The sequence below is a fragment of the Urocitellus parryii genome, chromosome 2 (assembly GCF_045843805.1).
Source record: "Urocitellus parryii isolate mUroPar1 chromosome 2, mUroPar1.hap1, whole genome shotgun sequence".
Taxonomy (NCBI): Eukaryota; Metazoa; Chordata; class Mammalia; order Rodentia; family Sciuridae; genus Urocitellus; species Urocitellus parryii.
The window spans coordinates 164,185,089-164,203,291 of record NC_135532.1 but is presented as its reverse complement, the minus strand read 5'-3'; the positions used below and the strand labels follow the sequence as shown (position 1 = coordinate 164,203,291).

At 39.1% G+C, this 18,203-nt stretch overlaps 1 protein-coding gene across 2 annotated transcripts in view; it reads left to right on the top strand.

Moving 5' to 3' along the window:
• The window catches only part of Lsamp (limbic system associated membrane protein), a 593,641-nt gene that overhangs the window by 544,953 nt on the left and 30,485 nt on the right, over positions 1-18,203 (top strand). For both annotated transcript variants that reach the window (XM_026395911.2, XM_026395906.2), the window contains exon 4: positions 8,973-9,107. In XM_026395911.2, coding sequence (XP_026251696.1) covers positions 8,973-9,107 — 135 coding nt within the window. The remainder of the gene's footprint in view (positions 1-8,972; positions 9,108-18,203) is intronic.

Here is an 18,203-nt window from a genome sequence, read left to right as displayed (position 1 = left end):
ATTAAAATAGTAACATACTGACCCAGGAACAGACAAAAAGAATTTTTTAAAAAAAGGGACAGAGTCAGAAAAAAAATTAGGTTTTAAATAACATAAGCATTTGGCTGAGGAAAATATGATTAATGGTCTTAAAACCAGCAGACAAAATTCGAATATTGTTCTCAAAGCATTCAATCTGTTTCCTTCACTTCCATCCCTGATGAGAACATAAGTTCCCTGAGAGTTAGTAGCCACATCTTTCTGCCCCTTTGTTTCTTCCACTTCCTGGTTGGTCCTGCTGGCTGGGACATGTTTTCAGTAGATATTTGCCAAATGACTTTATACCAGGAATCTCTGTTCTACTATCCATATCACAATCAACTTGCATATACATCTTAAAGTATTCAGGCCCTTTTTATATTGAGAGATAATACTTTACTCAATGGTCAGAAATACTCTATCTCCATCCCCTTCACCTGCTTGATGACCAATTTCTTCTTTTTGCCTACAGTTATCTTCTCCTGATTTTAAAGACCTCAAAAAATGAATTAATAGGTAAAGAAATAAAGTGCAGAGGAAGGTGTTTTATACCTCATTTCTGTGTCATTGTTTAGAAGGAATCTCCATTTGAATGTCCTTTAAACATTCAAATCCAACAGATTAAAAAAAATCTGAATTTATTCCTCCCCCAACCTTCTCCATTAAAATACCATGGCATGGGCATTAAAATATCACCCAGCACATCTTTAATTAGTGAGGAGTTGGTGTAAGCAGCCCCTTCCCTCCAGCATCTGTCCACAGGTCAGGCTAAGACCGTCTTGTGAACTCTCTTCATTTCAGCCATTCAAACCTCTGTGGTGGCCTTTTCTTCTCCTTTTGTTTTTATTTAAAAAGAAGTAGAGGAAACATCCTCATGCAGCGCTTTTTAAATGAAGTGACTTGTCAAGTCTGAGACTGTAGCAGTAATCTGAAAGGCAGTAAATTTATCGACCCTCACTTGCACTGACAGCCTGTCGAGCTCTTGAAACATAAATAGCAGTGGAGACAAATCGCTGCTGTTTTCCTATTAAGCTTTGGCCCACTGGCCTCATAGCCTTTCAGGAGCTTGTGGGCCCAGCCTGGGAGAGCAGCTGCCTTCAAGAGCAGGCAGGAGCTCTGGGGTTGGCCCCCACTCCCCCTGGAGGTGTGCTCCTGACACTGCAGCTGGGCCCCACCCCACTGGGATCCATCAGCTTCCCAGAAAGGCTGAAAATCCTGGGCCAAGACCAGGGACCAGGGGTGCTGGTAAGCAAAGGCCTGCAATCCAAAATGAACATGGAGAAGGCAATTCCTAGCTCATGCATTTTGGACTCAAATCAAGAAGCCAATTGCCAGACCCCTTATTATTGGTGTGTCGACCCTGACTGGTCACCAAAGGCTGCCCACCTTGTGTTAAATAGAAATGTTTTAAGAACATCCCTTTAGTTCATGCTTAAACCATTTCTTTTCCTGTTCTGCTCCCAACACTCACCCTTATTTTTCTCTTCATTACTTATGTATTGACTTTAAGCAAGAGCAGTTCTCTAAATTGGATCAAACAGCTCATTCAGCACGGCCTACCTGAAGAAGCGGAACTGGGATTTTGGGGTGAGCCCAAATGAGATCACAACAACATCAGGACCGGTAAAGAAAGAGTAGAGGACCAAATGGGGTTATCATCTTCTACTGTGTTTTAATTACATTTCAAAGGCCTCTCTGGCAGCCACAAAACCCTGCCTAGCAATCCTTCCACAATGCAATTGCCCTGCTGAGTTTAACACACTCACTTACAAAATGCCAATTGATTTATGTGACTCTCGAAAACAGCAACCGCTGCTCTCATCTCTCTTGATATTTAATCCTCAGCCATTGCAAAATCACTAATGACAAGGCAGGTATTACCCCCACAGTTCTGATGACAATGGCAAAAGATCTTGGTTGTTGCTACCTCTGTCCAGCAATTCAAATCTTTCCCTACCTCCCCTATTAAGAAGTAGGCTGGAAAACAATCAACAACTGCAGGAATCCTTATTTCTCTTTTATTCTCCCAAAACTCTTTTAAGTATTTTTGGTATATTTCCTTTTTCTCTTTTTCAGTTTTACCTCTTTACATCTTCTACCCCATGTCCTTTGGGTAGTCCAAATGAAATAGGACAGTGAGTGCTTGCTTTATGACATAGTGTTTGTATTTGTCCATTTTCCACTGCTACAAAAAATACCCAGGGCTAGCTTATGTATAAAGAAAAGAGGTTTATTTAGCTCATAATTGTGGAGGCTGGAAGTCCAAACAACATTGCAACCACTCTGCTAAGGGCCCCCAGGTTATATCAGATCCTGGTGGATGGCATCATGGCAGGATCGTAAGCAAAAGGGAGGGATCATGTGGCAAGAGAAGGAGGGGGTCGAGGGGCTCCTCTCCTATAACAACACTTCATCCAGAACTAATCTGAGAACTAATCTGGGTCCCATATAAATGCATGTCCTTCTAAGGACAGTACCTACAATGACCCAATCACTTCCCATGAGGCTCCCCCTTTTCAGGATTGCACATTATGCCAGACAGGCACAGTGGCACATTCCTGTAATCCCAGCAGCTCCAGAGGCTGAGAGAGGAGAATCACAAGTTCAAAGCCAGCCTCAGCAAAATCAAGGTACTAAGCAACTCAGTGAAAACCCTATCTCTAAATAAAATACAAAATAGGACTGGGAATGTGGTTCAGTGGTCAAGCACCCCTGAATTCAATCCCTGGTGCAAAAAAAAAAAAAAAAAAAGGTACCACATTACCTTCCCTAACATCACCACTTTGGAGACCAATCTTCCAGTCCTTAGGGAACACACTCAAATCATATCCAACACATGACAATGCTATATCAGGTGAATGTTATGAAGCTTCTACTCTAGTGGTTTGAATTACCACTGATGTGCAGAAAATACATTCAAATCCTCATTCAACCTGAATCTCTTATCAACCCCATATTTCTAAGCGCCTATTAAAGATACTCAACAGAATATCTCCAGGAAATCCTGATACCAAACATGTCCAGAATGACAGTCATTAATCCACTCAAAAAAAAAAAAAAGCACTTCTTAATTTCCCAAGTAATACTAACTGCGTGTGCACCAGGAAGTCACTAGCTTCCAACCAACACACCACATTTAGAATATATTTCTTCATACTCGAGAATGTCAGCATTTTTGTGCAACAATGGGTTTATATTGCTAATGGAGGAGCTCCTAAAAAAATGAGTGGAGACTTAAATTTTTAAATACTAATTTTTTCTCATTTATTGCTTTATTTGATTCTCTCAATAAGGATGTTCAATGAAGTGGGCAATCCCCAAAAAAAGATAAAGTCTTTCTTTTTTACCTCCTTTATCTGTAACTGAGTTGCGTTGCTTTGGAAATTCCCCAAGTGCCCCCATTCTCAGCTTCCCACTTTATACTCTGCGGAAAGAAATAGAACAGATACAAAGAAGTTAGAATTCAGCAAAATCTAGCCTTTCTCAGCAATTCAATGATAAAGACAGCATGCCTAGTTAGGAATATGGACTCCAAATGTCCACAGACCTGGTTTAAACCTCAAATCTCCCTGACTATCATTATAAACTTGGGAAAGTTCCTTGTCTACTATAAATGTGTGTTTCCTTGTGTTCCACATCTGTAAGCAAACCCCCAAGCATCATGAATTAAATAAGATAATATATCTTGAGTGTTATTACTCAGTGGATTAGCACAGTTCCTGGCAAGTGTTTAAGTGGTAGCTCATTCAACACTGACTCTACACTGTTTTCTTGAATTTTCAGTGGTTTCTAACATTGTCCTGCATCCTGGGGATACAGTGATTGATGGGCAAAACCAGATGAGGTCCCCACAGTGGGAAAGTCTTACAACGTAATCATAGCTATTCTTTGTGCAATTTCCCTCAAAGAACTAAAACATAGTGGACTTAAACTTCAAGCATAGCATTTAGAAGGGCAGAACAATTTATAATCATTGATAACAAGTATAGGGTAAAGGTTTGGTATTATTAAAGAATGCCAAGACTGAAATATGTGCAGATGGCAGTCCCAGGTCAGATGCTGAACTAAAACTATGTCAGCTAGCAAAAAAAAAAAAAAATGTATATGAAGCAAAACTGCAAATCATAGTGAATTGGGTCTTTCTAGAGGCCAGAAAAAAAATAATGCCAGAGTGTTCTTCATTTTTTGCCCATGCACATCCAATGAGCCAAAGCCAGTTATGAATTTTGCCTGACTTGTCACTGGTTTTTAGGTAATAACTACACCCTTCCAGGCTACATAAGGCATGGGCCAATATACCAAATTCACATCCTGCTGTATCTTACTGTATCCATAAGGAATATTGCTCTATCTGAGTGACTTACCTCTTGCACCTCAAATATCTTAATAGTCCAATGCCCCTCTCTCTAGGGAACTCTCCCTCCTTTCATTTCCATTCCTCTGGCTTAAAAATCACCCTCGTTGCACCACCTCTGTGTTTTTCTTCCGTTACTCCCTTAATGCGCTGTTTTTCCTTATTCTTCTATGATTGTTGCTCTGGCAACGGTGGCTGCTCCCTTCCCACCTTCTTTTTATCAGGATCACTTACCACTTCTCACCCCTCCCTTTCAGTGATGAAAAGTGGGGATGAGAAGTGGTTTCCACCTTTGGACAGCAACCTTGTCAAACACTAAAGGATGTCTCAGGTGAAATATAAAACTGAGAAACAAAATCTTCAAAGGCATCTGAAGGGAGACCTGGCTAGAGATACAAACAGAACCCTATCACAGCTCTCCTTTCTAGAGTCTTCTCTCTGTTCTTTCCTTCTTCTTCTTCTTCTTAGAATTTGTGTGTAGACCGTGCTATGCAGAAAAGTAGGGAAGGGAACAAAACCAGAAATAGGTGAGCATGTCCTTAGGAAGAAAGGAAAGAAAAGAACATAAAACATATTGTAAGAACAGACACTTGTTACAGCATTTGAAATTTGCCCAGGAAACTTCAAATGGCATCATTGATTTTGTGATTCTGTTTTTCTTTTATTTTTATAGGCAGAAGTTCATAGCTTGCTTGTGCTCACTTTCTTGACTCTCATTTCCAAACACAGACACATACAACACACAAATACACACCCACATACCCTGCAGGATGAATTTCAGTTCTTGCTTTTCTTTAAATGTGTTTGTGTTGATAGCTAATGTGTTTACAGCCACTTGCTTACACATAAATATTCAAATTTAGTTAAGGGAATGTCAGTGCCATTCCAAACACATCTTTCCTTTAGCAAAACATTGATGTACTGAGATGTTACAAGTCTCATCTCAGAATAGTGAAAAAAAATGTATCTGTTACCTGATGTCCTTAGAATTCTACATTTATAAATGAAATACTCAAATTTAGCAAGTTCCCTCAATTGTATTTCTTGCATCTCAAACAAAGGGAAAGAAAGACAGATATCTTAATGATTATTTGGGTAATAGTATTGTTTTACAAATCTTTTTAATGCAAATAAAAGAGAAGTTTTCATGTCCTGGGGAGTTTTCAAGAATAGTGCTCTGTTTGGGGAGCAAATATTAGTAGGTTAATAAATTTGCATGGTGTTTCCTAAAAGTTAAGAGCAGAAGCTTATAGGTAAATAAGTAGCTGCGGGAGTGGAGCAGCAGAAAGAGAAGAGGAGAAACAGGAAGACAGTGGGAAGAAAAGAGGGAAAGAGAGGGAGGAGAAAAGAAAGGGAAAGAGAGAAAGAAGCACCATGGAAATGAATTTAATTCCAAATGAATGCTTGCTTAGGAATGCCTGGTTGACCTTGGACTCTCAATAAATGAATATTTTGGAGTCAAACTACAGATTTCACCAAAATGTGTTCCTCTGTGGCATAGTACTCAGAAGGCAGCACCTGGCAGACTTTAATTGGGGTTACCCTGGCTGACTTTTCTCCACATTAGGGAACGCCAAAGAGAGCATTTTTCTCTTGCCATGAGCTCTAGGCACTTCTTTCTGAGTTATAAAGAAATATTAAAGGAACTAATATGTACAACTTGAGTAAACGGTGACTAAGAGGGCATACGCTAATTATGCACAAGAGTTTGAAAGGTGCAGACACCGGGGAGGCTGAGAAGTTCTTTAGGCTGGTAGCTGAATATTGCCAGGAGACACCCAAGCACTTTAAGCAAAGGGAGATTTAAACTAAACACTAGATCCCAGAATAAATATAACATTCCGCTACATGAGCAAGCTGGTGGAAACTGGTTGAGATGTTTAAAATACCAAAATATTGAAATTTGCATTTCAAGTCAATATTTAAACAAGGTCAGGAAATAATAGAAATCAGAAAGGACCTGAGTTGTAGTCAGAGGGCAAGTCATCAGAGAACTTCCACAACAGGCTGTGTGTTTCTGGCCTGAAATTTTTAAGTTTAGAGAGTCCAGGAAATGGTGGCCAGATCCTAGTCAAAGTGACTTGAAAGAACTGGAGAATAGGTACAACTATGGGCTCAGGCACACTGGGGCAAAGGGGAAAAAGCAGAAGAATCTGAGTGCATTTTAGAATTTTCTGTCTCAAAATTAATGTCATCTATTCCAGGCCTTAAAATAAGAACTACCATTGCTGAGAGGAAAAGGATGGCATCTTATCAGGCCTGTGTCCACAGGGGCCTCTGCTGATTTCTGAACTGATAACTACACACCACAGTCACAACCTCAGGACATGGCCAGTGAGCCTCTGTCCCTAACACCAGAGTGCTCCTACATACCCTTTCTTCCCCCAACAAAGTGGTGCTCTATTAGAATCATTTAAAGGGAATGGGTTTTTATGACAGCATCTCTCCCAGAAATGCTGACCATCTTTGGTTATCTAGCTCCATTCTCTTAAGCTGGATGAAGTGTTGGATCTGACTCCTATATGCTATGTATCTTAATTCAAGTCATCTGTGGATTACTTCATCAAGGTTGCCATACCAAAATTACTATATACCTACAAATAAGGTTTATCGATATGGAGGAGGGCAAGGAAGAAATCCTAAAATACTCTGAATCATCTTTACATCTTCTCATTATAATCTAGTATTACTCTCAAAATCAATAGTGCTACTTTACTATCTATTCCACTTCTGCACTCCAGGTTTCTAATTAGCTTACACCTATTTCAGCCTGTTAAATAAAAACTGATTGTCAACATTGCCATTAGTCTTCAGGGTACTGATGTTCAGCTAGAAGACCCGTGGCATCGAACAAATAGCATGACCCAGTCCATAAATGTATGTAAACACACAAGATTTTTTTTTCCCTCCGAGCCCAAATCCTTCCCAGTTAATTTAATAAAGGGGCTTATTACTCCAAGATTTCTGTTTTCTTTCCAACTGTATTTCACTCCTATAACATAAAATTAGATCTGACTTCTTGTTTGAAAATGGGAAAATAAAAAGAAAAGAACACAGACAGGAAAAATAACTAAACCTTTTATAAATAATATCCAACTCTATACTATAGACCAATTCTAAAACATTTTCAATAGAAGAATGTGCTATAGAATGTGCAGAATTTCAGAACCAAATAATTGTATATAACTATTGCCTGTTAGTTGTTGGAATTGCCAAGTTTCCTCGAAACTAGTGATACTGACATTGACAGAGACTTAATGCTTAGAGTATTCCTGACAGTTGAGTTATAGAATGTTATCAAAGGGGTCCTATGTTCTGTTGGGAGTCTAGTTAACAAGCTTAGCTGACATATTTAGACAGTGAATTCATGTCCATGCTGGCTGGCTGTTATGTTGATTTGGCCATCAGGGAATTTCTAGAAAAGGAAAACAGCTTGTGACATTTCAGCAGAGCTATTAATTGGTAATATTTAATGTAGGATGACCAGGAGCAAGATTCCATCATGGTGGCGGACTGTATTCTTGAAGACCCTCTCCAGTTGCTCTATCCTAACCCAATAAGTAGTGGAGTCTTGAAATTCAGAGGTGAAGGGATTTCAATTCAACTGAAGTCCGCAGGCCTTTTTAGCCAAGCTCTGGCTAAGCTCTTCCTGCTGTGCAATCTCTCTTTTCTCTACCTTCTCTTTCCCTTTTTTCATTCTCTCTCCTTCCACTTCCTCATCCCTCTTTCTCTCAGTCTACTCAGAAATTTTATTTATGATCCATGTGAGAAAAATTTAAACAAACTTTCTTGTCTTGAAATTTCTTTACTAAAATGGACATAGCCAATTTTGTAGATCTTTTTAGAGCTGCTATGTCCCCAACCCCTGGTGCCACAATCTGTTGTAAAATGTATCACCAGCAGCACATTCTCATGGATCTAACTCATGGCCTGAAAGTCTCAGTGATGATATTGTTTTATACAAAACATGGAACCCATAGCAGCAAGACAGGGTTTAGCACTTGATCCTTGTGAAAAAAAAGTCCACTTAAAGTGGCAGAGTGGTGATTTCACAAAAGGAAGCCACTTCTCCTTCTAATAGCTACTTTGAAGTTTAAAAATATAATTGATGATGTCAGTGCTTCACCCACACCCTTCAGAGTACTTGACAACTTGTATGGACCTCCCCAAAACTACTGCTTTATACCAAACCCTGAAATAATGACTGGTGCATATGAATATATAAACACTCCAGCTTTGTACCTCATGATCAGGATGACTTTAAGTGGGATATGTGTTGTCCCCAGAGCTTCCTGAAAGATCAACTCAAGGTTGCTTTTGGGGGGACTCAGCTTGGTATCACACTCTTGTTTGATTTCCTTCTCTTCCAGATTCCCTTTTTCCACTCCTTTATCAGCATGTTACAACAAGAGTTCCCATTTAATCACTTTTACAAGATTTTCATCTTAGGGTTTGTGTCTGTCAAATATGACCTCAGAAAAAGCATATTGTCAAAGTATTGAAAAGTCATGCCAGTTTATTGCTTTTAAAAAGAAAAATGAGGCAGTCTGCTGTGATTTCAACTTTAAAAAAAAATCATGCAAACTTTTTTTTTTTCCAGGAAGAGAATTTGAAGGAGAAGAAGAATATCTGGAGATTCTTGGCATCACCAGGGAGCAGTCAGGCAAATATGAGTGCAAAGCTGCCAATGAGGTCTCCTCAGCGGATGTCAAACAAGTCAAGGTCACTGTGAACTGTGAGTATGGTGGCCACAGCAGCAGGTGCTACATGCCCAGGGCATGCACCTCCACCTCCAGCAAACTCGAAAGATTCCATTAGCAAAAGAGCGTCACAGTTCAAGCGGATGCTCTTTTGGTCAGGGATACACATTTATACATCGGACACATCCAAGGGCAGGATTTGGCCTTTGAATTTGATAAATCAACTCTACCAATTCTAAATATAACCCATAATACATTTAACAACAGCCTTTGTCTTTTACTCGGGCTACAGAATTAAGAAAACATGATCAGACAACACTAGCATTTCTGGCACTCATTATTCTGGCCTTTGTGGACACCAAGGTCATATTACTTTGGAAAAACCAACCATTTGTGTCTGCTTTAGCTAGAATTTCTATATTAATGCATTGTTTGTCAAAAGGTAATAGGCCAAGATTATATTTTATCTTCTGCTATTTAACTAATTGACCTTCTTGAAAACAAATTCAAGCCACTGTGGTCAGATGCCGTGTGTTCCTGATGGCTATCAGGGATGCCTGATAAGTTAATTTCAGTTATCTATTTGTCCCAAAGTACGGGCATTAGAAAAGAAGATTTCACTAAGATGCATAGGTAAGTGAGCATACTTTGAACTTCTTAGATGAAAGAATCCTTAGATGTAGTTCAAAAGGGGGAGGGAGAGAGGGAGGATCTATAAGATGTGTGTCACCAGCAAAGGAATAAAGAGAATTTGTTTACTTTATTCAGTTAGGAGTATCTTTCTGTATCATTCAAATTTACATTTCTACATCACACAATTGTGGTTAGTGACAGGGATGAAGAGATATCCTGACAGGTCTTCCCTTCTAGGAATTTCACATATATACATACCCCACTCATATAGCCTACCTACACACATATGCACACATATTCACACATAACACACAAAGGCACATGTACACACAGGCACAGGCATCTAAACCCACCTTTGAAAGTGTGCTTTAGACTATGTTGAGTTGCATTCTGTCATCTCACGTCCTCCATAACAATCACCGCTGTGCCATCATCTGTATAAATTCTATGCATTCTTCCCCAAAAAACCTGGCAAGATAGGTATACTTGACTCCACTTTAAAATGTGAGAAACTGAAGCCTAAGGAGTTGAAATGCAACATGGAAAAAGAACATGGAAAGCAAATATAAGAATAAGGAATGAGCCTTAGGTCCATTTAATAAAAAACCCATGCTCTCAAGAAGAAGAGAGAAGGGGGAGGAATTATCAATTCTTTTTACCTACTATAAACATCTTAGAATTAAAGGATTTACTTTTCATTTAAACTTCATAATAAACCTATGAGATAAAAATTATTAGTCTTAATTTGGAAATTAGGAAATGCTTGTGGAAAAAAAAACCAATAAAATAAAAGGTGACTCACCATACACACACAAAAAAAAAATTAGGAAACTGAGGCTAGAGAGCTGATGAGCCCTGTATGAGATGACTCGGTATGTTAGTTAGCCTTCTGTCACTGTGACCAAAATGCCTGATAAGAACAACTCAGGATGAAAAATTTATTTTGGGCTCATGATTTCAGATGTCCATGGTGAGCTGACTCCTTTGCTCTGGGCAGAACATCATGGCAAAAGGGCATGGTGGAGGAAAGCTACTCAGTTCACAGCAGCCAGGTAGGAGAGAGAGCGATAGAGACAAATAGTCCAAGGCCACACTTCCAGTAATCTACTCCAGTGACCTGCTTACTCTAACCACACCTACACCTACAGTTATCATCCATTAGCCTATTTAACTATCAAAGGATTGATCCAGCAAATGGATAAAGCCAGTGATCAGGTCACAGCCCTAGTGGTTACCCAAAATCTCCATCTCTGAGCCTTGCTACACTGGGGGATCATATATTCAAAATGTAAGTTTTTAGGAGACATTCCAGATCCAACCATAACACCGAGCCTACACTTGGGGTGTTCTAATACCCAGGGTCTTGCTCCAGCCTTTTAGCTTTCTAAAATAGTGAAATCTTTATACCATAGATGGAAGAATCCAGTAGATACGGCTGTGCTATGCACATTTATGGTCTTCATTTCCAAGAGTAAGAAGCGGCATTTGATGAGCTATGATGTGCTTTTATTCCTAGCTGTCTCCAATTTTTTTAGTAATAGAGTTTTGAAATGCCAGTATTATTATTCTTTGCTAGTACTGGGTGTGTTTCAAAGACACATTAATGATCTCAATGTTATAAAATGCTTTAGGTCTTTTTTTCACATGAAAGGCAATTTCTCTGGGTGTTTATATAAGTTTATAATTAGGTTAGTTAGCTTCTTTTATGTACACATAACCATGCCATCATCTTCCACCTCTTTCCTGACTTTTGGAGTGAAGATTTCATTTTCTCTTAATTGACCTTCAACTTAATTAGATTTCTGAAAGTCCAATCACGGAGTAAATAGAAAATATTTATGCTTCCATTGTATGAAACATCAAAGTGGTCTGGATTGCAGATGGTTCCCAAGATCAAAGCTAGCCGTCTGGGCCCTATTATTATTGGAGCAATTAGTCTGACATTGCTCCTTCTTCACTGTCCCCAAAGTGTAATTTAGGACAGAAGAAAATACTGATAATTTTCAAGAAAAGACTTTTATGAAAATGTGAGCTTTTGCTAGTGACAAGTGAACCACAGAAGAATAAGGACAGAACCTGAAAATCCTAAAAAAAGGACACATCATAACACATTATATGGAAAGCTATAATGAGTCTAATCAAACATCCAATATGCCCTAGCTAGCAGGACCCAGCACATACCTGATCTTATAAAAATTGCTCAGTAGATATTTACCAAAGATGTAGCAAAAACACACAGTAAACGCTGCACCCTTAACACCTCTCCAAACTTCACAAATGATACTGATTATAATTCAGGAAGAATATTCTAATATCAATTTCCTTTGGAATCACCTTTTTACCAAAACTTCATAAACCACATCTACATTATATTGGAGCAAGGCATCGCACCAGTTGTCCTGTTCCAACAGCTCATCTAAACATTATTGTCTTAAGTAGAGGAAGTCCCCAAGATTAAATTATGGAGGCAGACTGCCTGGTAAAACCCTTGCATATCCAGAGATGTATCCAGGATCACTACTGAGGCTTCAGTTAAGCTTCCTGATTCCTCTTCCTTTTCAAAACACAGGCTTAGGCATAGAGTGAGGGGATCAGGACGGCTAAGATAACTACTGGCTAAAGAGATTATTAGAAAGAACAGACCCCCAAATACCACTTAGAATCCCACACTGGTAACTTTCTCCTGCCACCACTCCATTGATTCATTTGCTCAGTTGCCAACAGATGTTTGTTCCAGGGCACTGAGAGGCCAGCGCCGTAAACCAGAGAGACATAACAGTTCCGCCTGTTGAGCTCACAAGCTGGATCCTACAGTTTCTTCTTTTTACTTCTCTGTGATAACCCTTCTCTGTGGTAGGTCTACAGCATAGCACATAGCCATTTTACAGGCAAAATCTATTTTCTAAGTGGTAGGAGGTCTTGGAATTTATGGAAAGCTAAATTATTGGCTCAAAATCTCTTCAATTAAATAAGCTTAGTAAAATTTATGAAATAGACAGGACTCCTGGCTTTCTGTATCTTCCCCAGAGCATGACTGCTGATTTTTTCCAGTTACCTGCCCTAGGGAAGAGTCTGTCCTTTCATTGCAGATTCCAGGTATAATCCCTCAATTTCAGTTCCCACAGTGCATTAAAAATTTCTACTTATGAGTCTGTCTCACCCCAGTGCCCACTATCCCTCAGATAATATCTAGCACATAGCAAATGCTCAATAAATACAGGCTATTAGTTTTATTTGGACTCTCCCTTTAATGGACCTTTTTCCTATTTCCAGAGAAATTCTTCCCAAAAGCTTCTTCCAGCTCTCAAGTCTATTCCCGCCCCCATTGGTCTGCTCATCTTTTCCCCGCGTCTTCTGCCTTCTCATAACTCTCCACATAGGTCCACACTATCATCTTCACAATTTCTTTTTTTCTGTTCTTATCTCCCTTTTCACACAACTCTGCTTCATTCTGCTGTCCAGACTTAACCAAGCCAATGAGCACAGATGGTGGAAGACATGAGACGTAGGAGCTTCTACAGCCCAAGCTTGTATTTGATAGCTGCTTATTTAGAGGAAGCAGAGTATTCACCGCTGAATACACAGCTAGGCCTGGAGATACCAGTTGTCTCCAGATAGTAGATAGATATTTTAACTGGACTCTTCAGGGCTTTGATTCCAAAATCACCTAATGAGGAAACTTTAGGAAAATAGTTACTCACTGTGGAACACGATAATGTGGAATAGTCACCTTCTCTAGGTAGTCGTAACTATACCTATCCAGTCTCCATGCTGACCTTTAGTTTATTCTTGCATTTTGGAAGGTGACAGGAAAGACACATCCTAAAATCTATTATGAGATCTTCAGAGAAAATATTCAGCAAAAAAAAAATTCATCCAGTGTGTTATAAATTTCCACCATAATTTTACTTTGTGGAGAAGAATCATGATTTTTCTGAGAACTTTCAGAGGACCAAGACAATCCTGAGATTCCACATACATTTACTATAATCATCACACTGACAGAAGCCAACCAAGTGAAGAGGTGTAATGGGCCTGGTCTGCCTCAGAGAGGAGGAATAGCAACTTTATTATAGACTTTTTAATACATTTAGTATTGCTGGTACGTAGTAAGTAATTAAAAAAATGACAACTTGAATCAGTCTTACTGTTAGTCTTACTGTTTCTAAATTTTCTGCAGACAGAGCCTTTATTATTGCCTGCACCCTCTGCTTCTGCCGCCTTCTTACACTACTGCACACTAACCTTGGAAGATAATCGATATCATTTCCATATAGACAGGACAAAAACAAAGCTCAGAAAATGTAAGCATTCTTTGCCACACAATCAAAGAACTTGTGAGAGGCAGACCTGGGACTCTAACCCAGGTCTAACTCCCAAGCCCTCCCACCTTTCACGAAAATACCTGAGTAACAGTAGTTGAAAGAAAGAAGGAAAGAAAGAAAGAGTGAAAGAAAGAAAGAAGGAAGGAAGGAAGGAAGGAGGGAGGGAGGGAGGGAGGGAGGGAAAGAAAGAAAGAAAGAAAGAAAGAAAGAAAGAAAGAAAGAAAGAAAGAAAGAAAGAAAGAAAGAAAGAAAGAAAAAAGAAAGGAAGAAAGAAAGAGAGAGAGAGAGAAAGAAAGAAAGAACTTCAATGTTGAAAGTGCTTTCCTGGGTATGGCTTCATTTGATATTTACCTTAAAACCTGTATGTGAGATAAGTAGGCAGGTGCTGTTATTCACAGGTGAGGGACTGCATGAAAACATGTCTATGGTAACCACCTAAGTGGCACAGGGAGGTGCAGAATGGAGCCTGCATCTCCTAAATTCTAAAGTGGCATTGTATCTACTATGTCAGTCCATGTTATGACATTTTTTTTTGTTTCCTGTGAATAGTAGAAATATATAACACTTACCTTTCAAGCTATCAGTGTCATTTTTTTTTTCCTTTTTAGGAATTCGTTGCTGACTAAAAAAGCTCATTCAAATGGACTTAGAGCAGAGAGGTTCAGAGCATGGGTTCCAGAACATGATAGATGGGTCCAAATCCATACTGCTCCAAACACTGACCTTATGAATTTGGAAAAATTTAACCCTCTGTATACTTGTCTTCTCATTCATCAAATGGGGTTAATGAGACAGCACTGTGGCAATTATTTGAATAAAGAGGATTTCTAAAGCCTAGTACATGCTGTTTCATGCCTGTGAATGCTGTAAATTATATCCTTCATTCAAATTTTGTTCTTTTACACAATTATTCCCAATATTAAGAAGATTAAGTGAGTGACATTTTATTTCTTAGGCCACTGTTATTGTTATCATATTCATTCTAATTGAAAGAATCTTGTTATTGGTGATGTAAGAATAAGAAAGCCCTTATTAATATTTTCAGAACTGGAATTTTGAAGTAATAAAAACTGGAAGAGTCCTCTGACAATTGTAAGCTATTCCAAAGTCACGTAAAGAATAACAATGGATCTCTGTGCAGCATTTTTATGAAGCCTCATTTTTATTATAACCATATTTGGAGCAAGGACATCTATTATTTTAACTACACTAGGCATGCTGCAATATGATTTGTAATAATCTTTCTTAGCCTCATCTATACAGAATTCATTACAAATGAATTTTGAAATGTTCATTCCAATAAGCCATGAAAGAACAGACCTGCACCATAGTGTCATTTGAGAAATATTAGGAACAATGAGCTCTTTACACGCCTATCAGTATTCATGAATTTACTTTAGCACAAGAAACTTCCTAGGTTTTGAAAGAGAGAAGCAAGTGGTTGGCCTTGATAATTGACCAGTGTCATCCTTTCTCAAGATTAATGCCCTTAAAAGTGTTCAACCTAGCTTCTTGCCAGCTACAGCATACTGGAGCCTCTGGTGGGCTAATGAATGCCACTTACCCATTCAGGTTCACAACAAATTGGGAAATAAGAAAAGGAGGAATGTGAGACTCAAATGCCCCATGTTTAGAGGTAGTGGCTTAGTGGGTCTGACTTATCCATCCCCCTAGTCACGGCTGCCCTGGGCTGGGGAAGCCCACCCACATGAGAATAGGAAGGAGGAGACAGACTTCCAACTTAGAGAAACAGACAGAAACCTCTGCTCCTGCCAGAGCTCGGCTCTAAAAGGACAAAGGAGAAGCGATGAGCCAAACAGGCCCAATTTATTCCTCCCAAATATTTCAATTGGAAAAAAAAAAAAATCATTCCCTCCCCCCACCGAGTCCCTGTGCACATACTGCTCTGGGACCCAGAACATGGAAAGAACTCTCCACAAACTATACCTCTGGTTCCTGCATTCCACATTTCAAAAAGTTTAGCACTTTTCTCAGAGTCACTTTAATACCCTCATCAATAAATTGTTGGAACCAGGCACAAGGAGACCATTTGAATGTGTTAGGAATGGTGGTGGTGGTAGGAAGTATGGAGTCTTGCCCAGGTTCAGGGCTGGTTTAGTGAAGCCATAGTCACCATTATGAATGTATCAGTTATAACCACATAACTATAGAAACTTGCAAGCACTATTGAATGCCTATTTTGAAATGGGAAAATTGAGCAAACCTATAGAATCACTAATAAAAAACTCTCTCCAGTCAACATTAATGGGTCACTGTGCTACAAATTTTGACATCAAAGGCAGCTCATATAGTGAGAATTGAGGATGAGAAATTGATATGTATTGAGTGCTCTACTGCTGTTCATCTACTTCTCCCTCTATGTACCTTATCTTGCTGGATGGCATCAGGAAAAGAGAAGTCCTGGATGCCCAAGTCAGAACCTCACTGTTATCTTTCTCATGCTCCTGCTTTGTCTCATCCTTTATGTCTAGTCCATTGCTTGTTGGATCATTTCTGAGGCCTCATGTATCTCCAATCTTTCCCTCCTTTCATCATCTTCCCAAATCTAATGCAGTATATCTCTGCATTCCTTCAGCAGCTTCCAAATGGTCCTCCTTGCTCTTGTTTCCAACAATTTATTGATGAGGGTATTAAAGCAACTCTGAGCAAAGTGCTAAACTTTTTGAAAATGAGGAAGAACATGAGGGAGAGAGTCTGGATTTGAACTCAAGTCTATCAAATTTCAATCTGAGCTCATGACCTCTACTAATATGCTTTGGCCCTCCTTCCCCCACCAGTGTAACTACCTGCAATTCTTGCATTAGCCTTTAAGCCTATGTGCTCTAATGACCTCTATAACCAATCACAGAAAGACTTTCCCATGTAACTGTTGTGATCCTTTTAAGTAGTTTCATCTTTTAAAACATAAAGGAAGGGCTGAGGGTGAGGCTCAATGGTAGAAAACTTGCCTAGGATGCACATGGCCTAAGGCCCAATTCCCAGCACTGCAAAAAATAAAACTAAAAAAAAATGATGAGGGAAAAAAGGCTTAAATCAGTACAGACAGTTACCCAGACCATAGTTCTGGCTAAAGGTAGAGTCAAAATTTGGATTTCAGGTTTCCTGTTCCTGACTGCTAATACTGACTCTTAACCTATTAGAACACATTAATGGATTATAATTTGGAAAGTTAGTAATTTAAAGGTTAAATGAATTAAGGCTATGAAAACATGTGGCAATGATACCAACAGTCCAATTATAAGGAGAGGCTGTTTGAACTAGAGTTGAGATATTTTGTGTCTGGGAAGATTGCTACAGATCATTAAAGCATGGTTCCCTCATTTTAAAGGTAATAAGACTAAGGCCCAGAAAATCAAGGGTGTTAGAGGGAGGTCCACACAGCCAAGAAATATTCCAGGACTACTCTTTTCCTGTCTAGGCTTCTTTTTCTACATCATCTTCCTATTTTGTGCCTATATGAAAAAATGAACAGATTAAATCCAAAGTGAAACAACAACAACAAAACCCCTACTCTGTCACGCCAGTTTACATTCGGGCTGACAGTGTTGACCCAAACAGACTCTCATGCCTCTCTCTGATGGTGATTTAAAGACTTCCAAGCTGACGGGAAATGACATTGGGTTGGAAATCACAGATGAACCTGATGCTTTTGTACAATCCTTTTTAACTCAGAGACTTCTATAGTCAGAAAACTTCAGAAATAGTTTCCAAAAATGATGTCAAATGTTCAGAAATAAGATGGACCAGGTGCCAAAATGTAGTTTCGATGAAACTGATACACTGAAGTTGACTTTACTAAGTGCCTTAAATAAGTTTTTATTTCACAAAGTCTAAACTAATTGTTTGGGTCTGTTTTTTCCCACGTCATTTTCTGGCTAATGACCATTGAGCAGAAAAGTGCTTTTCTCCTTGAAGATCCACAACATGTACATAGCATCACCAGGCCCAGGATCTCTCCCCTCGCACACTCTTTTCCTCAGATCGGCCTTTAAACAGTTGCTCTACCTTCATAGGAGTGTTTGAAAGAATCATGGCTAACCAGAATTTCAGATGCACTTCTGAGTTCACGTCAAGACTGTCACAGGCCCAGTCATAGGCAGAAAAACTCAAGAATAGAACAGCAATTATATAACTGATACACCAAGAAGTCTT